This window comes from Gymnoscopelus microlampas (genome assembly GCF_963454915.1).
Source record: "Gymnoscopelus microlampas genome assembly, chromosome: 20".
Classification (NCBI taxonomy): domain Eukaryota; kingdom Metazoa; phylum Chordata; class Actinopteri; order Myctophiformes; family Myctophidae; genus Gymnoscopelus; species Gymnoscopelus microlampas.
The window spans coordinates 35,168,005-35,195,147 of record NC_139957.1 but is presented as its reverse complement, the minus strand read 5'-3'; the positions used below and the strand labels follow the sequence as shown (position 1 = coordinate 35,195,147).

General features: G+C 45.9%; 1 protein-coding gene across 1 annotated transcript; it reads right to left on the bottom strand.

Annotated features, from left to right (window-relative positions):
• Positions 1–90: 90 nt before the first annotated feature.
• On the bottom strand, positions 91–26,211 carry pak6 (p21 (RAC1) activated kinase 6). The gene is made up of 9 exons (XM_084045155.1): positions 25,688–26,211; positions 10,505–10,752; positions 7,522–8,190; positions 5,805–6,338; positions 5,144–5,277; positions 2,808–2,934; positions 2,458–2,583; positions 1,804–1,938; positions 91–1,506 (listed from the first exon to the last, which is right to left on the bottom strand). The coding sequence occupies exons 2-9, from the start codon at positions 10,706–10,708 to the stop codon at positions 1,339–1,341; spliced, it is 2,097 nt and encodes a 698-aa protein (XP_083901281.1). The 5' UTR covers positions 10,709–10,752; positions 25,688–26,211; the 3' UTR covers positions 91–1,338.
• Positions 26,212–27,143: the final 932 nt, after the last annotated feature.

The window sequence follows — 27,143 nt, the reverse complement described above, 5'->3', positions numbered from 1 at the left end:
GTGGCTTTTAAAAAGTCAATCACAATACAGAGATAATACAGACACGCACGCACGCCAACACACACACACACACACACACACACACACACACTTACAGCACACTTCCAAAATAAAATGAAATACATTTTTGAATTCATCTCGTATAACTTACTACAGTGGATCAGCAAGGTTCTAATATACAGAATTTATATTTACATGTGTTTTGTCTGCTACGTTTCAAGTCCATAGTCTAAAATGAAACCTTATTCACATCATACAAACTAAACACAATACCTTTTTGGAGAGAAACTATAAATATCAAAAGGAGGAATAATTCCGTTATGTTTTTTCCAGTAGCCCAACAGTAGCAGCTGGGCATTCATCTACCCATTAATTACAGAGAGATGGAGGCTTTTCTCTTATATCCCAGTGTAACACATATTCAAGCATTCACATCATCATCAGGCCAGTGGCGCCTCCATTTGGCCATGCAAAAGAGCCCATTTTCAGGTTGAAAGCGTCCACTGATCAGGTTATAGTCTGGTTTCCACCACTAGAGTGTGGATGTGCTGAGGTACCTCGTGTTAAGCTCTCTCTCTCTCTCTCTCTCTCCTCAAAAATGTCTCAATGAGATGCAATGGTTCGAATCACAAGCTTTAACCACTCAGGCCCTATATAAGTCGTCGTACGATGGAATAGCGAAAATAGCCGATCTACAAGCTCACAGCACGCCATGAACTTGTAGGTCGTCTATTTTCTCTATTTAAAAAAATAAGGAAAGGAAAAGGTGGAATTGTTTGTAAATGTTTTGGAAAATTTTGGAAATGTTTAAAAATGTGTTGGAAAATTTGGAAAATGTTTGAAAAATGTTTACAAATTGCGCCTATAATGACATGCCCAAAATAGGGACGCCAGGGTTAAAGTGGTTAAGCTTCACATGTAGGCTACCCGCTATGGACAGTCTTCGTGTGTAGTGCGTGTTCATAGTTACGTGGTATTTTGCGTTTCATTATTATCCATCGATTATGCACCGCAGGGCGTGTTAAGAGAAATCCCACTGGATGTCATAGGAATCCCATCACAGGTTGGCTCAAGCTGAGTTGAGACGTGAGGAACAATGCTTACATGCATGCCTTTAACTCACTACTTAAGTGCTATTCTTTCAAGGCCAAGCAGCCCATGCCGTGTCCGTCAACCAAACTTGCTGTCTTGCCGCGATCCCTCCAGCAGCACCATGCTGTCTGGGTGCTCTCTGTGGAGGAGCCGATCTCCCATTGGCTGTTATAGGTGTTCGGACCCGGGGCCTGTAGATCCACAGCCTGGCTGGATTGGTCCGACTGAAGGTAGACGTCGGGAGGGTCAGCAGCGGGACATGCGCTTGCGGTACTGCTCCACTAGGGGGACCAGGCACTGGGGAGAGCCGCTCTGCAGCAGGAAGGGGTGCTCCAGGAGGTCCGTGGCACTGGCTCTCTCCATCGGGTCCCGGGTCAACATACGATCCAGGAAGTCCTTCAGCACTGGAGAGACCTGGACAGAAGGGGAGAGGGTCGTCTTAAAAAGTGTGTGTGTGGGGGGGGGGGCGGGGTCTACTCAGTAGATTACTATCCTCATGGGGAGCAAAAATCCCCACAAGGGAAACTAGTCAAACTTGACTGGAGATTTTCAGGTCCCCTGTGGTACGAAAGTCATGTTTAGAGCTAATGTTACAATTAGTAAAAGACTCAGGTTTAGGGGTTTGGTTGGTTGGGGTTATGTTTGTATGTTGTTGTAGCCTATGTTGCTGTGATTCTCTGTTATAAACTGCTCGACAGTTCTCATACGTACCTGGCTGGGGTTGCGTACTGTAGGAGCCAGCTCATCTCTCAGTCTCTTCATAGCAGCTACTGGGGTCTCACTGAAGTAGGGAGGTTCTCCGTCCACCATCTCCACCACCATGATACCCAGAGACCACACATCCACCTGGCACAACCATTCCACAATCACCCTCAGCTTTCAAGTGTAAATCGTCAAAGTACAGATTTCTCCTGTGGGCATTTAAAGCTACAATCTGGGACTTATTTTAATTAACCAATCTGTATAGGGTATGTGAATACAATATAAAGCTACCTCTACAGTGGTTGGAGGTGGTCTCCCTATTCTTCCATTGAGAAATTTAGACCCTGGTGCCGGGTAGGACAATGTCACTAAAGCTATTTGAAGTGGGGGATGCTCATTAGTGACGTCCCAATAGTCAGACTAGAGAATAGTCAAAGTTTTGATTAGTGTGAGGTTAGGTTTAAGCATAGTTTTTGTGAGGCTATGGACTAATGCCACGGCACCATTTGAAGCATATGGTGAACTGGATTGGACACAAGATCCGGCGTGATCTTTGTTGTAGTTTGGACATTATTGCGATTAACTCTGTCCATCGGGAGAGTACATAAAATGCACAGACTGTTAGTTTTAATGAACATGAGATGTTCATGCGCAACTACTCACCTCGGTGCCGTATGGAGATTTGGAGATGACTTCGGGAGCCATCCAATATGGTGTCCCCACAAGCGATTTCCTTTTAGGGATGTCCTTGCTGATCTGGGCACAGAAGCCGAAGTCAGACAGCTTGATCTGTGGGGGCGTTTGGAAATGGTTGCTCATTCATAATACAACATGGCATATTGTGATTTTTTTATGTAATCACAAATATGAAACATTTCAAGTGCAGCCCCATTTGAAAAGCGGAGCGCTTGCTACACAGTAAAATCATGAGTTTTCATTTGGTTCCATTTGTACACTCAGAGTTAAATGAACAGGAATGATTTTACAGTGTTGATAGAGGTATGTTATCATACCCTCCCGTCCAGTGTGAGCAGTATAGAGTCACTCTTAATGTCTCTGTGGATCACTCCCTGTGAGTGCAGGTATGCCAGAGCCTGCAGAACCGCCTCACACACTGTGGCAATTTGCTCTTCACTCAGCCTGAGGGGCAACACACACACACACACACACACACACACACACACACACACACACACACACACACACACACACACACACACACACACACACACACACACACACACACACACACACACACACACACACACACACACACACACACACACACACACACACACACACACACACACAGAGACACTCTACATTAGATGTACACTCTTTAGTGGGTGTTGCTGTAATAACTGCTTCAGAAGAATACACTTAAATCCATGCGTCATCATGCCGCAGGCAGACAATAAGAAAGTCTGCCAGACTTGAAAACAAGTGAAAAGCTTCCCTGTGTTTGAAGTAAAATATTCCTGTATCATAAATCAAACATACTGTACTGTAGCTGCTATAGCACATAAATAAGAGCCAAGCATTTTATGTTACAGTTCATATTTTAGACAGCAGCACAGACAGAATTCTTGTATAGAGCAGAAACTGAGACAAACTATTACAAGTTACGAGTCCTGTTCTCTCTAAAGACCTATAAGCCCTTCATCATATGACAAATGTGATGTGTTGTGAGCTTGAAGATCTACTATTTTCTTTTTAAGATTAAAACATTTCTGGAAGTGTTCCAAATAAAATGGTTAAGCCCAATTAAATACGGACTATAAAGTAGGCCAGTGGTTATAAAAGTGGTTTCTGGGGACCCCCAGGGGTCCTTGAGGGGATTCTAAATTATTGATATAGGAACCGGATTGACCCTTACAGGTCTGTAATTCTGAGAGTGTGCCAAACTGGGGGTCCTTGAGATTAAAAAGTACTGCAGAATTAGCCATCACATACAATCCCCTCATACAAATGCGATTTATGATGACAATGGGCTCAGGTGGGAGAGCCATGCAGTACTGTATAGCACAGTGTGGCAAAAAGAGATACCTCAACACAGAAGCTTGAGCCAATCGCTCCACTTCTCATTTTAGCAAGATATCGATCATGTTAAAAATATGACTTGAAGCCAGAAGGAGGTGTAATTTAGCAAAGGGGTTTCATTCCAGACAGTTCTGTCGATACAGTGATCTTAATATTTGATGAGCACTAGCTGTGACAGCTGGCTTATTTAATAGCAGTCGGCTTGGGAGAAATGTCCCATATGAGTCCACAGATCCGATTCTGGGCTCATCCTCTGAGAGTAAACCAGCAGGGTTGTTAAGAATCTAAAACAGAAAGGAAAGTTAATTTACTTTGGAAGTTTCCACCTTCTGCTACTGCGGATCAATATGTTTCCCTTATTTTTGATGCATGCTGTATTGAACGCCACAACAGCGACACCAAATCAAATTCTTCGTCCAGCATCGACTCCCCCACATGTCATTTCAACATGCACAAATTGCATTATGTTATTGAATTATCATGTTCCCCGGAGGGAGACGTTATTTTCGGCTGTGGTTTGAATTCCGGGATGAGACTGAAGGGGATTCTTTGTGATGCAACGTTTTACTACTGTACCAGAATCAACAACACCTCTGGTTCACTGAGTCAATACCATACTACCACCTTGTGGTTGAACTAGTTATTAAAGATGATCTCATCATAACTAGACTGAATGCACTGTCTGCAACATACTTGATTCCTGCACTCCCAATCGGTTGTGAGTATTTATCTGGATCATACAATTTGCTAAGCTGTTTGTGAATCATAGATTCACAAACAGACAATCAACTTGGCATCCCAATTTTGGGTATGTTATAGACAAACATCTTCAAAATATTTCCAAATGATCATTATTTTTCCAATCAAAATGTCCAACATTAAAAAAAAATCACACCCAGTGTGAAGTGAGCGGTGTGGTCACAGTGGTCATCACAGTGGGTGATTCACTTAAAAAAATAAATGTGTTTTTTTTAAGTGCACAGTCCTATTTATAGGACTGCACATGTGTCATGTGTTTCACTAGCCAATCACAGTCCTGAATAGAGTCAACCAGTGTACAATGGTGGCCAATCAGGGTGCAGGGTTAGGGGGGTACAATGGTGGCCAATCACAGCGCAGGGTTGGGGGGGTGCAATGGGTGGGGGTCCAAACCTCACATATAGGGGCGGTTGCACCGCCCAAAAACATCTCCAAGCTTGTAGATCGGCTATTTTTGTTATTTGACAAATATAGGGCTTAAGTGGTTAACCAAAATGCACAAATTAGGTTCTTCCATTGCTGGTTGATGTTGGGGTCTAAGTAGTTGTACCTGGTTTCAGACACAATGTTGGTCAGTGCTCCACCCTGCAGGTACTCCATGATAACCCACAGCTCCTCCTCCACCAGGGCCGACTTGAACATCTCCACCACGTTCCTGTGCTGGTAGTCCCTCATGATCACCACCTGCAGGGACACCCCACCATGTACGCATGGTCATCGAAACAACAAGTAGAATCAAAAAGCCGGGGAAAAGACCTACCATGAAGTGAACTCTAACCCAGAAGCTTCAACAGATGTAAGCAAGCAAGCTTTCAAATAATAAACAAGTGTTATGTTGTGATTTGTTACTTGTGTGGCGCTTTGAGATGGAGCTGCCAGGTTTGTACTATAGGTGTTGTAATGTATATCAGTGGTTCTCAAACATTTTTACGTCAAGGACCCCCAAATTAATACGTATTAGGCCGTGGACTACCATCTAAGGTTTTGTGCAGGCCAGGGATCCCATAAGAAAATATTTGTCAAGATTTTTCAGAAATAGCAGATCTACAAGCTTGTATGTCTGCTATTTCAAAATAGTCAAAATATGAAAAGCGTGTTTAAAGTGTTTAAATTGCTCCTTTCTTTGCTGGGGACCACCTGGGACCCCATCAAGCACCCTTGGGGGACCCAGAACCCCACTTTGAGAACCACTGATGTCTAGAACACTGTACCTCGTTAAAGAGCAGCTCTCTCCTCTGCTGCCTCCGCAGGTCCATCATTTTCACTGCCACCTGCCGGCCGCTGTGCTTCTCCCGGGCGATGCACACCACCCCCGTCGAGCCTTCGCCGATCTTCACAAAGTTCTCCAGGTAAGACCGCGGCTCTCCCTTGTCCACCACCATCTGCAGGGCGGCCTTGAACTGCTCATGGGTCACCTTGGGCGGATCCGGGGGCGGCCTGGGCGAAGGGTGCTGTTGGGGTCTGAAGGCCGGGGAGCAGGTGCCAAGCGGACTGGTGGCCAGGGAGCCCGGCGGGGACGGCCGAGGCTGCGACGGGCTGTCCTGCATGACGTAAGAAGGGTTGGGGCAGCCGGAATGTCTCAGGAAGGGTTCTGGCCCGTTGGGTCTCAGGCCCATGTTAGGGGACAGGCCCAGGGTGTAGCTGGCCGAGGAGCGGACGGTTCTTTGCGGCCTGATGCCGCTGACCAAAGGGCTGCTGGTGCCAGTGGGCAGGAAGCTGGAGTGGTACCTCACAGCAGACTCTGCCTGCAAGATAAGAGGGAGAGGGGGGAGGGGTGTCAGAGAAAATTGGCCACATGCCCAGGGTCCCTGCTCCGCTTTATAACTGAATTTAAATCACATCCTTCATTGTCACACTATGCATCCATTTCACCTGATATGCCCCACACAAAGATGTTGCCACAGGGACCCAAATGTCCCCTTGAGATCTTGCCAAACATAGCATCTTGCGACGCTTACAAGCACGCGGGGACTTCGAACTCGCAAATCACATTTTATGGCCATCAAATAAAATACCCCACAGCTTTAATTGAACAGTCATCTACGGCATAAAGCGGTGTGATTGGCCGTGGAAGACGGGGAAGAATTTGACGGCTTCGGCATGAATGGGATCCCCCTATAACACATGTGAAAATATGCCTCAACTTGCAGTTTATTGCAATAAGCAGATTAATACAAATCAAAACAATTTGATAAGAAGCAGATTAATAATATGTACAGTAGAGCTGGGTAATATTGACAAAATCAAATATGACACTTTTTTAACTATTACTTCTATCAATAACGTGATTCTATTTTGGGGATGACTATTGGTACTTTCAGAAAAAGGTTTTAGATCATTAGTGATGTGATGACCAAACAGCTAGAACAGTCTAATAAGCAAATTCTATCACATTACTGTAATGCTGCATTTAATCAGAATCTGTTTAAAATCGGATTTGTCTCAGTGCTCATTGCTTTTACAAGCTGTTTAACAATATTACGATAAATCTAAATCCCAAACCGTATCTATTCTCATATCATGAAATAATTGATATAGCAGTTCCGCATTGTGATCAATGAATTATGCATGCATGTATTCTGAGATTATTGTATCATCAATAAACCAAGCAGAGTCTCATATATTGTTGATTTTGGGCAGAAACCTTGTATCTCCATATTGGAACTTTTAAAGTTTTTCGTAATTGAATTCATCGTACAAGAGTGTCGTGCAAGAGTAGCAATGTCGGGATGCTATGTGTGGTGAACTTGTAGATCTTTTATTTGCACTATTTTTGGAAAATGTTGAAAGTGAAAGTGGTTAAATCTGTCCGCTTGTGACACATTGGATCCATTGGAACACAAGTTCCTTGTTCCATTTCCTTAAGATATTAGAAAATAAAACAGTTTTGGACACAGTAGGTTTCCACCTGACGGTATTCAGGCTTACCTTCAGATCATAAGAGGAGAATGGCCTCCCAGGGCTGTTGTGTGAGTGCATGTAGAGTGGTAAATTGGTGCGGAAGTCCGTAGTGTATCCCCCCAGGTCTCCATGGGGCTGCTGGACAGTCATAGCTGGGCTATAGAAACATGCTATGGGTCTTTGGTTAAGTGGGACCCCCCTTGGCAGCTGGAAGTCTCTCCGCCACACCACTCTTTCCTGGGGAGTGCTCACCTCGCTGCTCATGTAAGGCCCGTGGCTACGTGGCTGGGTGGGCTGTAACTGGGCGGGGGGATGCAGGGGACCGTCCAGGGAGTTGACGCTGACCTCATAGGTGGACTTGGCCCTGGGCAGGACGCCGTTGGGTTGGAGGGTGATGCTCTTCTTCATGCCCAGGTAGGGAGTGTTTGTCTCGCTGTGGATGTGCCTGGCTTTTTCCCTCCAGTGCTGCTGGGATGGATCCTCGTCCTCATCCTCATCATCCTGGGTCAGGCCCTCGTACTGGTAGGTGTCCCCTTCCTTGACCTCCCCCAGCCGACCCAGGGACTGGGCTCTCTTCCTGGACGAGGGGCTGCTCTTCCTCAGGGAGTTGGAGCTGGTCACGGACAGACGGTTCATGTCGTTGATCATGGCCGCGATGTAGTCACCGTGGCCTATCATGCTCCCCCGCACGATGGTCTGAGAGGGGAGAGAAGGCATTAATCTTCGTCACACTGTGGTCACATTATGGAGAGCGCGTGGAGTTTGTGCTGAGGGGAATAATGAGCATGACATAATCATCACTCGGAAGCCCAGTTAAATTTAGACCTGAGAAGCAGCTAAGGACATCTTTGTCATTCTTCAGATACACAGACTTGAGACTTTCCCCAAATGGATTGTGGTGACAATGCAGTGACAAATGTACACTGCAAAATATTTGAGGGGACACGGTAGTGAATAGGGTGAATATTGTTCAGCCAGCCTATGCAACTCCCCCTATATTGCACATTTCAGATGTGCTATTTTTGGTGCGCGACACCATTGTCCGATGGAGCATAAATTAGGCATCAGACTGGTGAACACAAAGGGCCTAAACTTCCCCCTGGCAGAGAATGACGACACTGACATGAAGCAGGAGGTGGCATTTACTGTTGAACCTATCAGAGAGGACGCCCAGTGGCATCTTTTAGTCAGTCTCTGGGTAGAATGGTTGTTCAGTTTACAGTCACTCAACATCTCCTCTCGTCTGTCTCTGCCTGGTCTGGTGCCATTTGAGCTGCACAGGGGGCTGAGGTCAGCCAACATGTCACCCAGTGCCTCCCAGGAAGGGGACAGTGGCAGGTGATAATGACCCAATTGGCTCTTGTTTTGGAAGATGCCATTATAAAATGGTCTGAATTGATTTTAACCGCTTAAAACTACTAAACTAATACTTAGTTGACTGGGGTAGGTCTGGACTATATATTCTTACCCTGTAGTTGTACACCAAGTGTCTTTGCCGAAAATAGTCGATCTACAAGCTCACAATATGTGTGCGATGCTTTGTGCAGTTGTAGATCGGCTATTTTGTTTTGTGAATACAATTATATTTTGATATATGGTAGAGTATTGAAATACAATATAACTAACAAACTGTGCTGGTTGTAGTTCTGTATAGGTCTGCCAGCACAATTGAAACATTTATATTATACTGTGCTTAGGTTGACAAGTGGAATTGCATGAAGCTCAAAATACTATTTATCCTCTTCCCAAACAGCTTTCTGTATTATCAGCTTGGGCAGGGGACCGATGTTCAGATCATGCATTGCAGGAAGGAAGGATGACAGTTTTAAGCCCTATTTTATACTTTTTCGTATGACACTGTCGTGCAGCAAAAATAGCCGATTTATAAGCTCACAGTGCCTCTCATTGTGGCCGTGGCGTGTTGTTGGCTTGTAGATCGTCTATTTCGAAGAAAAAAATAGTTTTTGGCCAATACTGGCATGCCCAAAATCTGGACGCCAGGTTGAAAGTGGTTAAGGCAATCAAGTTTTTCCTCCCTGTCCACTTGAGTGATATGTGTTCTTTCAAATACAGCTGATATTTGGTCAGCCTGGCATGCTGTGTTATTTACATTGTATGAGTCTGTCGAACAACAGCAATCTCATCTTGATGATGCTATTAAAACCATAAATCCCACCTAAAAGCTGACGTGATGATTCTCATATTGCACAGTGCCGACCACATCCCTTGGTAATAAAAATGTTGTGTGTTTTCTCCTTTTTTATTTTTATTTTTTATTTGAGGGCGGGGGCCGTAAACGGAACAGACAGAGTGCTCCGCAGAGCGTAGAAATCCTGAGATTTGCAGGCTTTATCGCTCACTGGCATTTCCTTTGCTGTACCTGCACTTTTCATCCCCTCTGCCTGACATCTGTGGGGAGGCACCATGGATCGTTATTAATTGCCTGCATGGAGTAATAAATCTTGCATCCCTCGGAGGATTCAACGTTGTACAGTCAGTGTACACAGCAGGGTCATTAGCCCAGCCCCGTGATAGATAAGAAAGCAATATGACAGCGAGGGGGGGTGCAGGGCCTGGCCTTCTGCACTGCCATCACAGGATTATGCCATTTTCTGAGGGACAGCAGGGTGCCTCTGCAGCACTGAAGGACGGGTACACTTTCTGGTGCGTTTGTAGAATAAATAGCGCGTATTTACTGTTTATGGGACGGCTTTTTTTGTTACAAAGAACTCTTTGTGAAAAGTTCATAGGCCACCTTCAACCTAGCGTCCCTATTTTGGCCATGGCATTATAGACAAATTAGTTTTTGTTTTTGTAAAAAAAAAAAGAGATTCCCAAAATAGTGAATATACTAACGCGTGATCCGCTGTAAGCTATTTTCGTTATTCGATGAAGTGTATAGGGCTTAAGGGCTGAGTTTATATTAGGCATAGCAGTTAATTATGACGTGCAGTTCAACGAAAGGTCACAGGAACGGATCAATAAAAAGTATTGTTTAGCACGGCTGTACCTTCTTGGGCCTCAGCTCCACCTCTGTGATCCTCGACGGGTCCACCATGGGTTTGGGCCGGCGTAGGTTCTCTATCAGGCTGTGCCATTGCGACGGCAGGCCTATGAAGCAGCCCCGCTTGACGTCAAACGAGGTGTGGACCCGGTGCTCGAAGTTCTTGGGCCCGGAGATTTCGGGCCTCTTCTTTTTCTTCTTGCGAAACATCCTCAGGTCCACGCGAGTGACAGCTTGCCCGCGTCAGGTCGGCTCTGCATGAGAAATTCAGACAGGCCTTGACACATAGCACAAAACGCAAACGAAGCACACATGCAAAAAAGAAAAAAGATTAGGTCTCGAAATGTAAGCCTATTCAAATGAGCTACGGCCGCAGACATGGACTGACCGCTCTCCTCTAGGCCCTGCACTTTGAACGGACATATTCAGCTGAAATCTGCCTTGCAGATGTCTTCTATAGTGTGAGAGGAGAGCGAGAGAGAGAGAGAGAGAGAGAGAGAGAGAGAGAGCACGGGGGAAAGGATCGAAGCCATCTGTCTAAAAGCAGATCTGTCTCCAAGCGGGTTCCAGACCGCATCGTTTGCCTGTCACTAGCCCTTGTTCCGCTGAGCCTGTCTCAGAGGAGAGTGGGAGGATTCGTGCGCACATGTGTAATGAAGGATATCTCCTCAATTAAAGCTCATTCATTCTCTCTGTGCCCTTTTACTGACGAACATACGGCCAGGCAGGCCAGTACCCACAGGCTTTCAATGCATTAGTGAGCGATGTACAACACGTGCACGCTCAGGGACATGCGGGCATGGACTGACACACACACACACACACACACACACACACACACACACACACACACACACACACACACACACACACACACACACACACACATACACACATAACTTAATTTGGGCGATCGCCATGAACCCACACATTTAAAAAATGCACACAAACAAGTTACGGCAGGCCATTCTTCATAGCCTCAGCATAACCCCCTCATAAGCCATGTTAATTACAGAGTTGGGTGTCTTTGATTGCTGAGAATCTAACCACTCTGTCCTCAGATGGATGACTCTATGTTTGGCCCGCCACTAAATGCGGAGTGGCTGTAATAGGGGCCGTGCTGTCTTTTGCTGTATGTCTATTTTTTCATTCTGGAAGGCAGAAAGTAATTAAATGCATTACATCTCATTTCCTCAGCTGCACAGCTGTACTGAGAGATAAGCACTCACATTTAAGTCTTATTAGTAGTACAATTTCATCTAGTTTGTGCCATTTAGGGCATGCCAGATGCTATTCTAAATACCAAGCCAGCGTTATATCATCATAACAGAGATAAACAGATGTAAACAGATCTAATATTTGTTGTTGTTTTATGTAATATTCCTCGCCACATGGCAAATGTTACAATCTGTTAACCAATTCCTGGTAAGATGAGTTGTGAAAATAGCTGATCTTCAAGCTCACAACACACATTTTAAGCTTTTTTTAAAGTTTTTTTTGTTTACATTTTCTGAAAAGAAAATCGTAAAATGTACACCAAAAATAGGGATGACAAGTCCAAAATAGGGATGCCAGGTTTATTCAAGTTAAGTACGGCCTGTTGTGGGGAACCTATGGTTTGTACGTTATGTGACCACCGCACAGATCGGCAAGGTGCCCTCCGTAGATCAGATAGCATCTCCCATCATGCGCCGTGAAACGGTGGGAGAGGCGAGGAAATGAGGTCCGTGGGTGTCCTGTGCTCAGCAGGATGCTCACTCTATCAGTGGCTCCCTCCACCTCTGCCCCTCAAGCCTGAGTTGTACTTAGTTGCGGGCGGGTGTCGCGCACCAAAAGTAGTCTATCTACAAGCTCACAACGCGTCGAAGCGCAACACTTTGTGAGCTTGTAGATCTGCTATTCTAATCAGCCTCAGTCAGGCCCCTGTTATGAGCTCCGTCATTGTGTAACCGCACATCACTGACCCGGATGCCTCATGCCGGGCACCAAAGGCAGGAGGAGGTCAGGACCCGTGCTCGCAAAAGCTCTAACCTGACTCATTAACAGAAGGGAGTGAGGAGAGCGTAGGCACGGGGGGATAAACATGCCCCACCCCCCAAGGCTAATTCAATCACAGGACCAATATCCTAAGTGTTGCGTAAGTGCAGCGCTCTATGCACTCCCGTCTCCCTATGTACGTAATGTGGTGATGGGAACTGGGAAGGAGTTTAATTCTACCTGACAGGGAAATTATGTGCTCTGGGGGGGGAGTACTGAGTTAGTTGAGCCTGAATGCCATGGAGAGACAGGGACCATGGTTATCCTTCAAAGGGACACAAAAAGGCTTTTAAGCACCGGTTGTGGTTGCTTTTTGAATAAAGCATACGTAAACAGCAGACCATGTCTGTCATCATTCGGGCGAATAGCTGTTCTACAGTAAGTGCAGATGTTTGGCGTTGCCCGTCTAAATATTTACGCGTAGAGCTTGTGTATCCTGTACAAGCAAATCAATCCATATTTACTCATGAGTGAAATGCAAACTGCTACAGTCTTCCACTGCCACTGCCAGTCATAACAGGGAGATACCATCGCAAATAATACGGCTGATTCACGTGGGACTTTATCAGGCGTCATCGATTCAAAACAGCCATGCAGTGCAGGAAAGTAACTACTTACTCAAGTACTGTTAAGCTACTTTTACTTTACCTGAGTATATTTTTCAATACTTCTAACTACAATACATCTCAGACGGAAATATTGTACTTTTTACTCCACTTCCATTATTTGAAAACTACAGGTTACTTTGTAGATTTAGATTGTTATTACAAATCCAATATAAAATTAACCAATTAACATTATTAATTCTTAGTCTATTAGAAAGTAGGTGATCTACACGCTCACAACACATCGCATTCTGACGCATTGTGATTAATTATTAATCACCTATTTTGGAAAGATTTTGACACATTTTGAAAACTTTTGAAAAGAACTTGTGAAATGGGACATTCTGTATAAGTACTTTAACTTTTAGTACTTTAAGTATATTTTGATGCCAATACTTTGGTACTTTTACTGAAGAAACTTCTGAATACAGGACTTGTACTTTCTCCATTGTGGTATTGCTACTTTTAATTAAGTAAAAAATATCTGCATACTTCTTCCACCACTGAAAACAGCAGATACTGTAGCTGAACATCACCACGGTATCCATTATTCACTCTGGACCACTAGTTCTGTACGAAAGCTCTGGAAATACAAGCTAAGCACCATGTTATTGGAACTAAGCATAAACGCACGCACATACCGTTGATTCATGCCTGGATGAAATGAATTGAAAAGTAGATGCAATTATTGATTTACAAGCTGTAATCACATGCATCTGGCCTCATATCGACCTCTCTGAATCCACCAAGCTTATGACTGTCTTGATAACAATATGCCATTGATTTCTAAGCCCATTGGGCAATAGCTGAACTTGCACAGTGCATAATCATGCTTTCTGGACACATCCCGCTGGACTGCAGGGACTTGACCCTATGCCTCAGTGGTCTTGTCTTGAATCTATCAAAGTGCTGAAGCAAAACTCTGGCGTCTGCTGTCACGGATGTCAAAACCCAAAGAGGATGAGGTCATTCTAAAATTGTGCTATTTTTATCTGTTCACTGCTTGCGCAAGGAATAATAACAGAAAAGTAACAGACCGGAATACCTGCCTTGCTCATATTCATACTGCGGCATTGAAGAGTAACACATTTTTAACCATTTCTCTCCCCAACTTAGTCATTGCCAACCCCCCATGTGCACTGTGGCACCTGCCCAAGGCACACCAAAGGGCAAGTCACAATTTCAAGGCATGTACCTGCAAAATAGCCTCTATGATACGTGTAATCACTCTTATCACGCTGTAAATGTTTTAAAGAAATGGTGGAAAAAGCCAATTTACAGGCTCACAACATGCAATGTTGTGAGCCTGTAGATTGGTTGTTGTGAGCTTGTAAATCAGTATTTTCACTATTTAAAAAATAAAAAAATCACACCCAGTGTGAAATGGGCGGTGTGTGGTCATCACAACATGACTCACTTTAAATGAATGACTTTTTTTAAAGTCCATACTGCTATTCATAGGGCTGCACATGTGTCATGTGTTTCGCTAGCCAATCACAGTCCTGAATTTGCAAAGTCAGCCAATCACATTACAGTTAGTGGTGATGACACTAGCTGTAATGTGATTGGCTGATATGAAAAAAGTATCGATTTGCATTAACAATGGAAGGGTTAGGGGGTACACACATTTTTTGGTCGGTGTCCAAAACTCACTTATAGGGGGCGGCTAGACCGCCCCAAAAATAAAGGGGTACGGAAATTGGCTCTGTATATTGGGAAATATATATATTCATAACTTTTTGTATAGTTAGAATACAGTATATTGCAGTAATAATTTCACAGAATCCCAAGGCACACCTGGAATAGTGTCACGGCACACCAGTGTGCCTCTGCACAGCACTGTTTGGGAACTACTAGAAAACCACACGCCTCCTCCGATACACATGGAGTCACCAGCCGCTTCTTTCCACCTGACAGAGAGGAGTTTCACTGGGAAAGTGAAATGCTCTCGGAAGTTCCCCCCATTCTCCCCTAGCTCACTATTCGTGCATGACACAGTTGTGCACCGAAGTATAAAATAAATTAATAATACACAATAATACACAGACACTTATCTCAAAGTACTACAGTACATGGCATAAAAAGTCAAGAAAAGAGATAAATGAATCAAATTCAAAACAATGGCATGAGACCACCGCCCCCCCCGCCCCCCCCCGCCCCTTCCACTATACGAAATAGGACATAAGTTGTTAATCGATTAATTCTCGATTATTTAATTAATTGAAAGAATAATCAATAGAATAATTGATAGTTGCACTTGCAGCCCTAAAGGACATGATCCCTCACCAGCAACAGTGTTTATCATTGGAGCGCTGGCCGGGCCCAGCCAGGGCCACTGCAGCCAGGAATTGAACCTAGGTCCCTGCGGTGGTGGGTGCCCTAGATCAACAAATTTAATTTTAGAAGTATTTTTGGCATTTTATGCTTTTATTTTCAAACAGGTCATTGTAGAGAGACAGGAAACCAAGGGCAGAGAGAGAAAGGAGAGACGTGTGCGTGAGACAAGACGGTAGCCGGATTCAAACTCATAGATCCTCACTTCGTGCCACGCTGAGCTTGTAGACCTTCTATTTCTCAAAGCTAAAATGTTTTACTCAAATCTTTGCTTCTGGGGGTTCCTGGAACAACATATTTTGAGATGCCGGTCGGTGGCCAAATGCATAACATTTTGGGGGCCCTTGACATGAAAAGGTTTGAGAACCACTGCCATAGCAACATACAAAAACTGACATTTTGGCCCGGACCGCTGGTGTAGCGGTCCGGGCACCTACAGCGCGTCGTGGGTTTGAGTACCGATCCTGATGGCCTTTGCCTTTAATAAAGGCATAAAAAGCCCCAATTTCAAAGAAATCTAAAAATAACAGATGTCTATCACAACACGTAGCATCGTAATGCATTGTGATCTTGTAGATTGGCTATTATCAAATAGTCCTAAGTATAAAATAGGGTATAAGTGGTTAAGTATAAAACATCAGCAAAACGTGCATTACTGCAAAATTGTCTGAAACCAGAAGTCTAAATATGGAAACGAAAAGAATCAAGATGATGTAATTTCCCTCACAGCTCCATCGTACTCTTGCATCCCCGCGTCACCCTGCCACACTTTATCCCCCGAGCACAAGTTGGGCTTGAGTTTGATCGGATCGGGAGAAACGGCAGATATTGGATTTGCTGAACGTTGGTTTCTCTCTGTCTCTCTTTCTTTCTCTTTCTCTCTCTCTCTCTCTCTCTCTCTCTCTCTCTCTCTCTCTCTCTCTCTCTCTCTCTCTCTCTCTCTCTCTCTCTCTCTCTCTCTCTTTCTCTTTTTGTTGGCAGGCAATGCAGATATAGGGATAGTGCAGGTAACTATGCTCGCGGGATTAGTATGGCATCCAGTCCTTCGCTGATCTAATTTTAGGACACAGCGCAACCCCCAGACGCCACCAGACGCGTGTTTGTTTTGCAGATGTGTGTCAAATAGCGAGGTGGGGTTGGTAGATGGATATGAGGTAATCCTCTTTTTGGGGGGTGGTGTGGGGGGGTGGGGGTGTTTTCCAGTGCACGAATCAGTAATCCAGCTATGCTGAATTACACAGGCTCTATCTGTCTACTAGTGACACAGATACGTGGCATCAAGGTCTCAACTGCTGTTTTTGGATTCTGCAGTGCAGCGCTGAGGGCTCAGAGATCACTCCTCTCTCAGCTTCATTATGATGACCGCTTTGCCCTTTGAGTGTAATGAGACTGCCTTGCTTCTCAAGAGGGGGTGGGTCATCTTTTCATCGTGCTTGGCGAACACACTCGCACACACATATACACACTCGCAGATACACGTCTCACACACACACACACACACACACACACACACACACACACACACACACACACACACACACACACACACACACACACACACACACACACACACACACACACTCGCAGATACACATCACACACACACACACACACACACACACACACACACACACACACACACACTCGCAGATACGCATCACATACATACACACACACACACACACACACACACACACACACACACACACACACACACACACACACACACACACACTCGCAGATACACATCACATACACACACACACACACACACACACACGCACGCACGCACGCACACACACACTCACAGAATGTGAGGGCAAGGTAGACCTGAGCTGGACGTGACTGGACAGTACAATAGCAAGTGTTTGTGATTTAACCACTTGAACCCTAGTGGCCCTATTGTGGGCATGACGTAATAGGCAAACATTCGGCAAAAATAGACGATCTATAAGCTCACAGCGTGTCGAAATGGCTGTTTGAGATCTGTTGTAGAGGGGGGTAAAAGGAGTGTCCCAAGGACAGACCCCTGGGGTACCCAGGTCAATGAAGTATATAGGGTTTAAGTGGTTAAATTAATGCAGTTGTTTCATCGCCGGACATGTCCGCTGTCTCTTTGATGTCACCTCTACTGACAGGACAGGGTAGGGGAAACGAAACACATGCAAGGTTGTGATGAATTTTATACTTTGAGAGAGACGTAATAAGGCAGATTCAATGACACAGAATGGCACGTTTGCTTCCATACATATTTCATGCAAGTAGTCTGGCATAAAGCTTGGCAGCTGGAAGGTCAGATACCAACATTCTCAAGACTTCGCTATGAATTACTATCTCTGACAGAATCTCCGTGAGTATCTCTGAGGGAATCTATATAGAGCACACCCAAGGTCTCCTGCAGCGACTGTTATGAACTACTTTCACTAAATACTTCATGAACAATAATGTTTGGGTGGCCCCCGAAATGGGAACAGGTGCCAAAGGAAGTCAAGGTCAGTACACAAGTGATGCCGGCAACGTATCGGTTAACGGATTTACAAAGCAGCTACATCAGTAGTCCATCTTACAACATGACGTTAGAGTGTCTAAACACTGGACATTGACCTGAGGTGATTCATGTCCACCCCGCCGACGGCCCATTCACAGTGACAGCCCACCACATCTCTTGGGGTGTTTCAAATGTCATGCAGCTTGTGCGGCACGTCATGTGCGTCTCTCAAACCCCTTGTGGGCGGTGGCAGTGGCTGAGGAGGTGCACCGGTTAGATCCCAGTCTCATCCTTGCAGTATGTTGAAATGTCCTTGAGCAAGACACTGAATCCATAACTGCGCCCGATGACCAGGTTGGGTGCCTTGCATGGTTGCCTCTGCTGCCATTCAAAGTGTGAATGGGTGAATGTACTGTACAGTAACGCACATTGCAAAGGGTTTTGGAGAAAGGCACTTTGTCAAACTCATTTCCGGCCACGGGCCAGCAAAATGCTTTATGCGGGCCATAAATGTTGTTGCACGAGCGAACAGACCGGTGGATGCACACATGTAATGCACAAATGTAATGCACGAGCAGATGCACGTGCGGACGCACACGCGAATGCACACCTGTATACTCCCACAGCTGTAACTGCCTGCTTTGTTGTTTCAACCTGTCTCTGCTATAACTGCAGCGTCTCACTTTATGAATTTCGTTTAATGTGAAGAAGATTACTTTTGTGATTGGTATGGTATTACAGTCGCAGGCATTTGTGATGAGAAAACAATGCTGTTTTTGTTGTGGGAGACCCATCCTTTCAATGAATAAACCATTTGAAATAGGCAACATTAGCAGACATAGATATAGAATACTGTCCCTGATGTAAAATGTTTCACATGACACATTTTGTTTCTTTTTCTTCAAATGGAATTCGACACTCAATACAACACAACGCCTTTTGCTTACGTGTCGCAGTGTCACTAATTTTTCACTCGATGCTTTCAGACACCACATCTCTTGGCTTTAACCAGCTGTCAGCACCAGTTTCTGAGCAGTTGTTATTTTCATGTCGTCATTTAGTTGTCTGTCACCTGCAAGCCCAGTTAAGATGTTGTCATTTTCATTACAGAAAAATGATAATAAAAGAAAAACATTTCTGACCAAAAAGGTATAGGCTGAAACCATAGCTTATTTCGCCTACCCTTACAAAACAAAGAAAAGATGAAAAACAGTCAAAATGGATTTATCATGAATGCAACATCCAATCATCCCCTATTTGGAATAGCATGTTACGGGGCATCTATACAGCGCACGTCCAAAAGCACTTCCACTTATAGAATAGTCCCCACTCGTTGTTTTTTTTTTTTTTTTTTTTCACTGTGTATTTGCACATACGTGAAATTTGTCCTCTTCATTTACCCATCCTTTAACAACTAGGAGCAGTGAGCAGCCATTCTACGGTGCTCGGGGAGCAATTAGGGGTTAAGAGTCTTGCTCTGGGACACACATCGAAACATTGCTGTTCTGGCCTGGAATCGAACCTGGTACAACCAAGGCCTCTGGCTTCCCAGGCGGGCTCACCAACCACTCAGCCCCCCCCCCCCCCCCTCATGTCCTGTCCGCTGCACCCCTCAACTGACACAACTCTGGGTAGGCAACCCAGCCTTGCGGAGATCTGACCTCCAAGGAGTGCAGCGCACTATTCTAGTTTCCATTGTTGCACAATAAGGATGTTGTGAGACAGAAATTTTAGGAGACAGGTACAGACAGCGAGAGCGGCGGGCAGTGAGGTAAACTGCCGTCTATTGTTATGCTAAACGCAACAAGCTCACCGGCAAGGAGGCGACAGGTGCAGACAGCGTGAGTGGTGAGGGCGGCATCAGAGAGGCTACATAAGTAAATAAATGGTCATACTATATTTATTTTTCTCAAAATCACCCGGGGGGTCGGTTTGGACCTCTTGGGGGCCCGCGGGCCGCCAGTTTAATAGCCCTGTTCTATAGAAATGCAGACCATTTGACGTATAAGTTAGAAATGCCTCGAAGGTCGAGAGGGCATCCTCCGTTGGCCCAGCAATTCTGAAGAAAATGAACGATCAAGGAGCTTCCCTGTCATATTTACGTTACCCGACTCCAATGAATGAATAGTGAATAGTAAAATAAACGTGAAAGAATACGACGTCCACTGCCTCACAACTGTGGGTCGTCACAACTTCAAGGGCAGACAGCGGAGCGTGAGCACACATCACTCCCATGTTAATGTCGACGGGAGGCAGGGAACGAAGAGGAGGGGGGCATGAAAGCGAGAGGCAGAGCAGAGCCGGGACACTGATGAAGGCACACAGTGACAGACACGGAGAGATGGAGAGGAAGCGAGGGAAGGGACAGAGGAGGGAAATGAGGGGGAGGAAGAGCGGAAAGTAGTACAAGAGGGAGAGTGTTGGATAGACAGAATAGATGGACCAGACATTGAGTGAAAGCTGTCACTATCCTGACAATGAGGTTGTCTGGTGGTGGGTCTGTTGTTATGCCTCTCGATGGGCTACCTGACTCTTTCCTCCGTCACCTTGGGTGTCGTCTGCTGTAAACAAGCGAGGCAGCAATTAGGAAGGATTTGAGGAGAGGACAGTCAGGCTAACTGAGAACATACATCATTCTGTCTCCTGTCATATATTGACACAGACTCACCAGGCAGAGTAAATGGTCAAGAAAGGTATTATTTTAGCTACAGTGACGTCACGCCCTCGAACAGGGCAAGGGAACCGAGGTCCCATGACTGTGTTGGAGGTGCAAACAAAGGTACTAATTGTGATTTGGCACCTTTTTGTGGCTTGGGAGCTTAAAAAACAAATACGTGGATGTAGTGACAGAAAACATTATCACTGTATATGATCTGTCTCACAAACTCGATGCTGATACCTGTGTTGTGTACCTCAAAGACAAAAGGCGGACTGCAAATGGCAGTGCCCAAAAAGTCTGAAAGAATAGTTTGTTTCTTTACCTCCCAACAACAGCAACCCACCAGCCTGGACAACCTGTAGATAACTAATGCCTGATTTATACTTAGTTGTGCGCAGGTGTCGCGCACCGGAAATAGACGATCTACTAGTTAAAGATCGTCTATTTCCGATGCGCGACACTAGCCTGGCATGGCCCGACTGGCATTTATTTTTTAGCTTTGGCAGATTCGTCTCGTTTCCAGGCTGGCGCGACACGGCGCACGACCAAGAACAAATCAGGCATAACGAAATAATACACAGTAAAAGCTGTGTAGTCGCTGTCCGCTCTCGACACCTTGCCATAACGACGTTGTAAAAGCAACGTTTCCCGGGCCCCAGGATTTTTTATGGGGCTTCTGTAGCGATGCTGCTGACACATGCCCCAACTCATTCAACACGCCGCCGCTCCCAAAACCAGGAAATTAGGCTTTTGTCTGTGAAGTGTATTGCAGTACGTGTGGTGCACTGCTAACAGCTTATAGGCAAGAGAAGAGAAGGGGAATGCAGTGCAAGACTTGCACTGCAAGACTTGCACTCTGTTTAATTAAAGATGCTCCTGGCTCTCACAATTACTTTGAGCATTTTTTGATGCTCAGCTGATGAGCGTATGATCAAGCTCGACCAATGGGACGAGCCAGAGAGAGAGAGCGCTCTCTGGTTATTTTGTCTAATTTATTCATGCAGTGGGACTCTGGGCCAGCTTTATTGTTCGCCCCATATTGCCATGAACGCAACAAATTCGTACTTGCTTCTTCCAATCTGCTGCTCAGCATGTCTCTGGTGGGGACAAAGTTGCGGCCATTCTTTAACGTCCAGCACCTTGCAACCTCTTGGTATCAATCCTGAAGCCAATGCTCCGTCACCCAGCGTGGCGTTCCGGCCCAGAGGAGTGGGATTCAGGGCATCCTGTCCTGATTTGGACTCGGAGCCTCATTTAAATCTATAGTGTTTGACGCCTCATGGCCACTGGCTGCACCCAGCCTGTTAATGCACGCTGTCTCTCTCCCTTGGCTGACATGATAGTGATGTGGGCATTCCGTGTGTGTGTGTGTGTGTGTGTGTGTGTGTGTGTGTGTGTGTGTGTGTGTGTGTGTGTGTGTGTGTGTGTGTGTGTGTGTGTGTGTGTGTGTGTGCGTGTGCGTGCGTGCACGTATGTGTCAGTGAGAGACTGGTGCCAGTGAAACCACTGCTAGCCCATGCTGGACCGTGAAGTTAAGGTGGATCACACAAATGGGCCTTTCCAAAAAACTAATGATGTGAGAGCTAAGCGGATGTCCACGTGTGTGTGCTTGCCTGTGTTCTTGTGTGCATGTGTGTTTTCGTTGTGGTTTGTGTGTGTGTGTGTGTGTGTGTGTGTGTGTGTGTGTGTGTGTGTGTGTGTGTGTGTGTGTGTGTGTGTGTGTGTGTGTGTGTGTGTGTGTGTGTGTGTGTGTGTGTGTGTGTGTGTGTGTGTGTGTGTGTGTGTGTGTGTGTGTGTGTGTGTCTGCTTGCGTGTGCACACCTAAAAGAACTTCTCAGTCACTGGCTTTACTTGTTCCCCTCCTTGAATATCAACGGGTAACCTGAAACCAATACCCAGTGGTGTTTTGGTTACCGATAGCTGTCCATAACAACAGGGCCCAGCTATTTGATTTTTATGGTGTCTCGATGGTGAGGCAAAGCTCTCGATATACTGTAGCGAGAAATCTTCGTTCCTACTGGCACCTATGGTCATGAAGTGTGGTTCATGGAAGAATAAGATTGCGGATACAATCGACCGAAATGTGTTTTCTCAGACGGGTGGCCGGCCTCTCCCTTAGAGATAGGGTGAGAAGTTCAGTCATCTGTGAGAGACTCGGAGTAGAACCGCTCCCTAGGGAGGTCCTCACTGTACAGTACGTCCCACTAGGAGGAGACCCCCTGGCAGACCAAGGAAGGACCAGATGGGGGGTTTATCTGGTCCTTGGTCTGAGATTATATCTCCACACTGGCCGTGGAGCGCCTCTCTGTTAGAACTGTTACCCCCGCGACCCGATTCCAGATAAGCGGTTGAAGATGGATGGATGGGATGGATGGTGTGTCTCATATGGGGCGAGCTGTCTATAAGAGTGTGTGTGTGTGTGTGTGTGTGTGTGTGTGTGTGTGTGTGTGTGTGTGTGTGTGTGTGTGTGTGTGTGTGTGTGTGTGTGTGTGTGTGTGTGTGTGTGTGTGTGTGTGTGTGTGTGTGTGTGTGTGTCTGGGACTAATCTCACCACTGGACCGATCAGCGCCAAATTCCTTTTGCATGCTCAGCTTAAGGTTAATAACTTCAAGGTACGAGGTTCAAGGTTGTGTGTAGGCCACTAATTGGCCATAACAATTTTAGAACTTAAATGTTATACTGGAAGTCAGTGGAGGTCAGATTAGGCTGAAACTTTGCCCAAATATATGGCTATGAGTGACATCATAGTATTGACAATAAAGGGAGATCCACAGCGCATCAGCCAGGTATAGACAGGTCCGGTGTGTCACAGGAGCAGCAGCAAAGGTAATGAAAGCACAGGGGCAGCTCAGAACGTTTAAATGCCTGCTTTTTTAAAGGTGCAGAGTACAGAGCAAGACAATAACGTTTTGATGTTGCTGCATCTTCCATAGTCCCTCATGACGTCATAGGCTGGCTGGCCACATGATGTCCAAGATCCACATGCATTCATGCAGTCTTGTTTTCTAGAAAATCACACCATCAGCTTAATCAACACCTGCTAAGATACCTATCTCACAGAATTGCTTGCACTGTTTATCTGCATGTATTTCCGTTCATTGTTGATGATTATCAGAGTTTGAAAGAAAACCTATATTCATGATAGAACCCATACTGACTAAGAACATTCCTCTATCTATTTCAACCATTCTCCATGATGCATTTCAGAGGCAAGCGCCCCTCATACAGTCTTTGCCTGGCATTATATCAACTTGATTGATATTTTTTGAAGTCAAGATATCTATTTTGCTATTAACACAGCAAACAATGATGTCATGGTCACCGTGGGTAGCGTCTAAAACCAGGAAGTAAGGAGGATTATAGTTTTCAAACTGGGGTAAACTTTTCAGCACAATTGTGGTGGCGTTCTAGACCAGAGACACAATGAAGACTGTTCAGTGTTACTATAAGGCTGCTAATGGAACATACTATAAAAAATAAAGAGCAGAGGTACTGTATACGTAAATAAGGTGAAGATTGTGATGGTTTCCCTTTGAGTGTATCTGTGGATTCAGACTGAAAAGAAAAGGGATTTCCTGTCTGTGTCACTGATTGATTGGAATCATCCATTAGCTGTATACCGTAGTTACTACATGCACTTGCTGGAAGAGAGGTGACTATTATGCCTAATTTACAGTCATTCGTGAGACGAAGTATAAATCAGGCTTTCGTTTGAGACCAGCATAGTCCATAGTAATTGAATGATATGAGAGGGAAGCACATTGATGACTAAGGATAACTATGATAGTAAGACTTACAACTATAACCTCTCCACTGACACTGTGGCTTTCATGGATACTCAGTGGAGCATTTAGTATCTTAACGGAAAGACAAATCTCCCTTCTTCAAGATTAGCCTGCATGCTACAACCTTAAAGGTGCTACTGGATTTCATTTTTTCTCCCCTGGATTGTCCCCTGGATTGTAACTTAGGAGATGACACCCAGCTTCAACGCAAAAAATGACACGCTCTGAAACATTACGTCGGCGGCGCGTATATGATTTTAAACTCTGTGTCGAGCAGATTTCCCATGCATTGTTGTCTCCATGCATGCTGCAATTGGAGCCTCTTTTACGGCAATCTCTCCACGCGTGCCACTGTTACGCCGGGAATGCACACAGGTGTTGATGAAACAGATCTGACACATGCCAGATTCATGTCCTTCCCTCACCTCAGAATGCATCCCTCAGGACATCCTTTCAATATAACTAGAATTTAACTAGCCTAATAAATGGACCAGAGAGTTCACCTGAGCAGACACACACACACACGCGCGCACACACACACACACACACACACACACACACACACACACACACACACACACACACACGCACACACACACGCACACACACACGCACACGCACACGCACACGCACACGCACACGCACACATGCATGCACGAGTCAATGTGCGAGGACAAAAACAGGAAGCTTGTTTTCACAATTCCTTGCAGTGTATAGTCTGCCGTGGCAGTGGCATTAGTATACATTTGTCTACGTGATCTGACACATTTTTAGTCTTGTTCCAGCATTCTGGGATTGTCTTCCTTTACAAAAGAGAGAGAGAGAGAGGGGGGGGGGGGTATGTGGATGTGGAGATGGAGATGGAGAGGGGGGGGGGGGGGGGGGTGAGGGGGGGGGGGGTGGTGAGCAGAGGGTGAAGACAGTGCTTTGAGATGCGGTCCTTCACTAAACCAATCCAGTCATCCTCACGGACAGCTTCTTTTTGTTTTCCCTGCGCTCTCCTCCCCATCATCATCACCTCCACCACCATCACCACCTGGCCACCTCATTGCATTCTTCTCCTGCTCCTCCACCTCCGTTGGTGCCTATAGTGCCAGGCTACACACGATAGCCCACTCTTTATCAATGACGCTAAGCCTCTTTTTCTCCTTTCTGCACTTACACATTTGGTGTGTAAGAAAGAGAGAGAGAGAGAGACAGAGAGAGAGACAGAGAGGGGGGGAGAAAGAGCAAAACCGGGGGCTCTGTAGAAAATAAATACATAGCAGTCATTTCTCTTACCTTGCCGTTCAGCGATGAGGAGAGCCTCTCTCCTCCAGGAAGGCTTGCGAGCGAAGAGTGCACACATACACACTGTTAGACACACACTCATTCACGCGCACCCACATTTACACACGCTTGCACGCACACACATACCCAGACCCCCACACGCCGACACACACCACACTCCCTCTCTCATACACACACACACACACACACACACACACACACACATACACTCAGCCAGCGATGAGGAAGGCTGGCTCTCCTCTCAAGCAACCGCGCACTGCAGGCTGCCGCTTGCCTGGGAAAGCATGATGCGTTCCTCCCTCCAGGCAGAAGCACGCGCTGCCATCTCAAAGGCTCTTTGTTGGGGCCGATTCATGCCCAGGCTCAGCTCCTTTAGCTAGAGTACGGGTCCGCCCGCGTAGTGGCTGTCTGCTCCCGGGGGGACGCTGTGTGGTCAGACAATGAAGAGACAAAACCGCGGAGGAAAAAGCCACATCCAGGAGGAGAGAATATCACAGCCTCATAGAGCTCCTTCCATCCCCCCTCTCTCTCTCTGCTCTTCTGGCTCACTCAGTCTCTCACACACACACACACGCTCCCTCTCGCCCCCTCTCTCTCTCTCACTCTCTCTCTCTTTATCATTCCCCTTCTTCCCTGCCTCCCCCCACACTCTCATTGGGCTGTCTTTGCAGTAGCCTTGAATTGATAGCTCTGCGTGTGCGTGTGAGAGCTTGGGTTGGTTTCTAGTGACTGTAAGGGGAGAAGGGCTTCTGGAGGCATCACCTGGGATACCTTTCATCCACCTGCCCCCCCCCCAACGCCATGCCATCCCTCCATCTCGTCCACACGTGATGAGGTGATATGAGAACACGGCCAGTGACTGAGGGTGCTGTGTTCACCCAGCGTGCTACTCAGTCAGATGCATTATCCATGGAATGACAGGGTCAGACTCAGGGATGGCAGATGGTGGTGGTGGAGGGCGTGTGTGTGTGTGTCTGTGTGTCTGTGTGTGTGTGTGTGTGTGTGTGTGTGTGTGTGTGTGTGTGTGTGTGTGTGTGTGTGTGTGTGTGTGTGTGTGTGTGTGTGTGTGTGTGCGTGTGCGTGTGCGTGTCCATGTGTGTGTGCGTGCGTGCGTGCGTGCGTGGTGGGGGGACAGCCAGACACAGTGCTGGGCCGTTCCTAGGGAAGGGAGAATCCTCACAATCACTTTTGTGACAACCATGACCCAAAATCCTTGGGCGAGATAAATACAGCAACTCTCATCGTTGTCCTCCTGACGGTTTGAACGCGCCACGTTCATGTCTGTTTTCAGCCGCAATCGTTTCCTGAATAATTTATAAGCCAGCTAAGACCAGACACTCAGCAGCACAACGTATTAGGGTCACGTTGCGCAGAAATAGCTAGCAAACGGAGCCAGATTTGGGACATATGTAATACATGGCATGTTGATGTGAGAGCGGCTCGTGAA

Bases quoted from the DNA above. Each gene is read 5' to 3' on its own strand.
- pak6 (XM_084045155.1), bottom strand. From the start codon at position 10,708: ATGTTTCGCAAGAAGAAAAAGAAGAGGCCCGAAATCTCCGGGCCCAAG. The intron at 6,339-7,521 runs GTAAGCCTGAAT...CTTATCTTGCAG, and splicing joins TCTCCTCTTATGATCTGAAG to GCAGAGTCTGCTGTGAGGTA. The intron at 2,935-5,143 runs GTACAACTACTT...GTTGCCCCTCAG, and splicing joins AACATTGTGTCTGAAACCAG to GCTGAGTGAAGAGCAAATTG.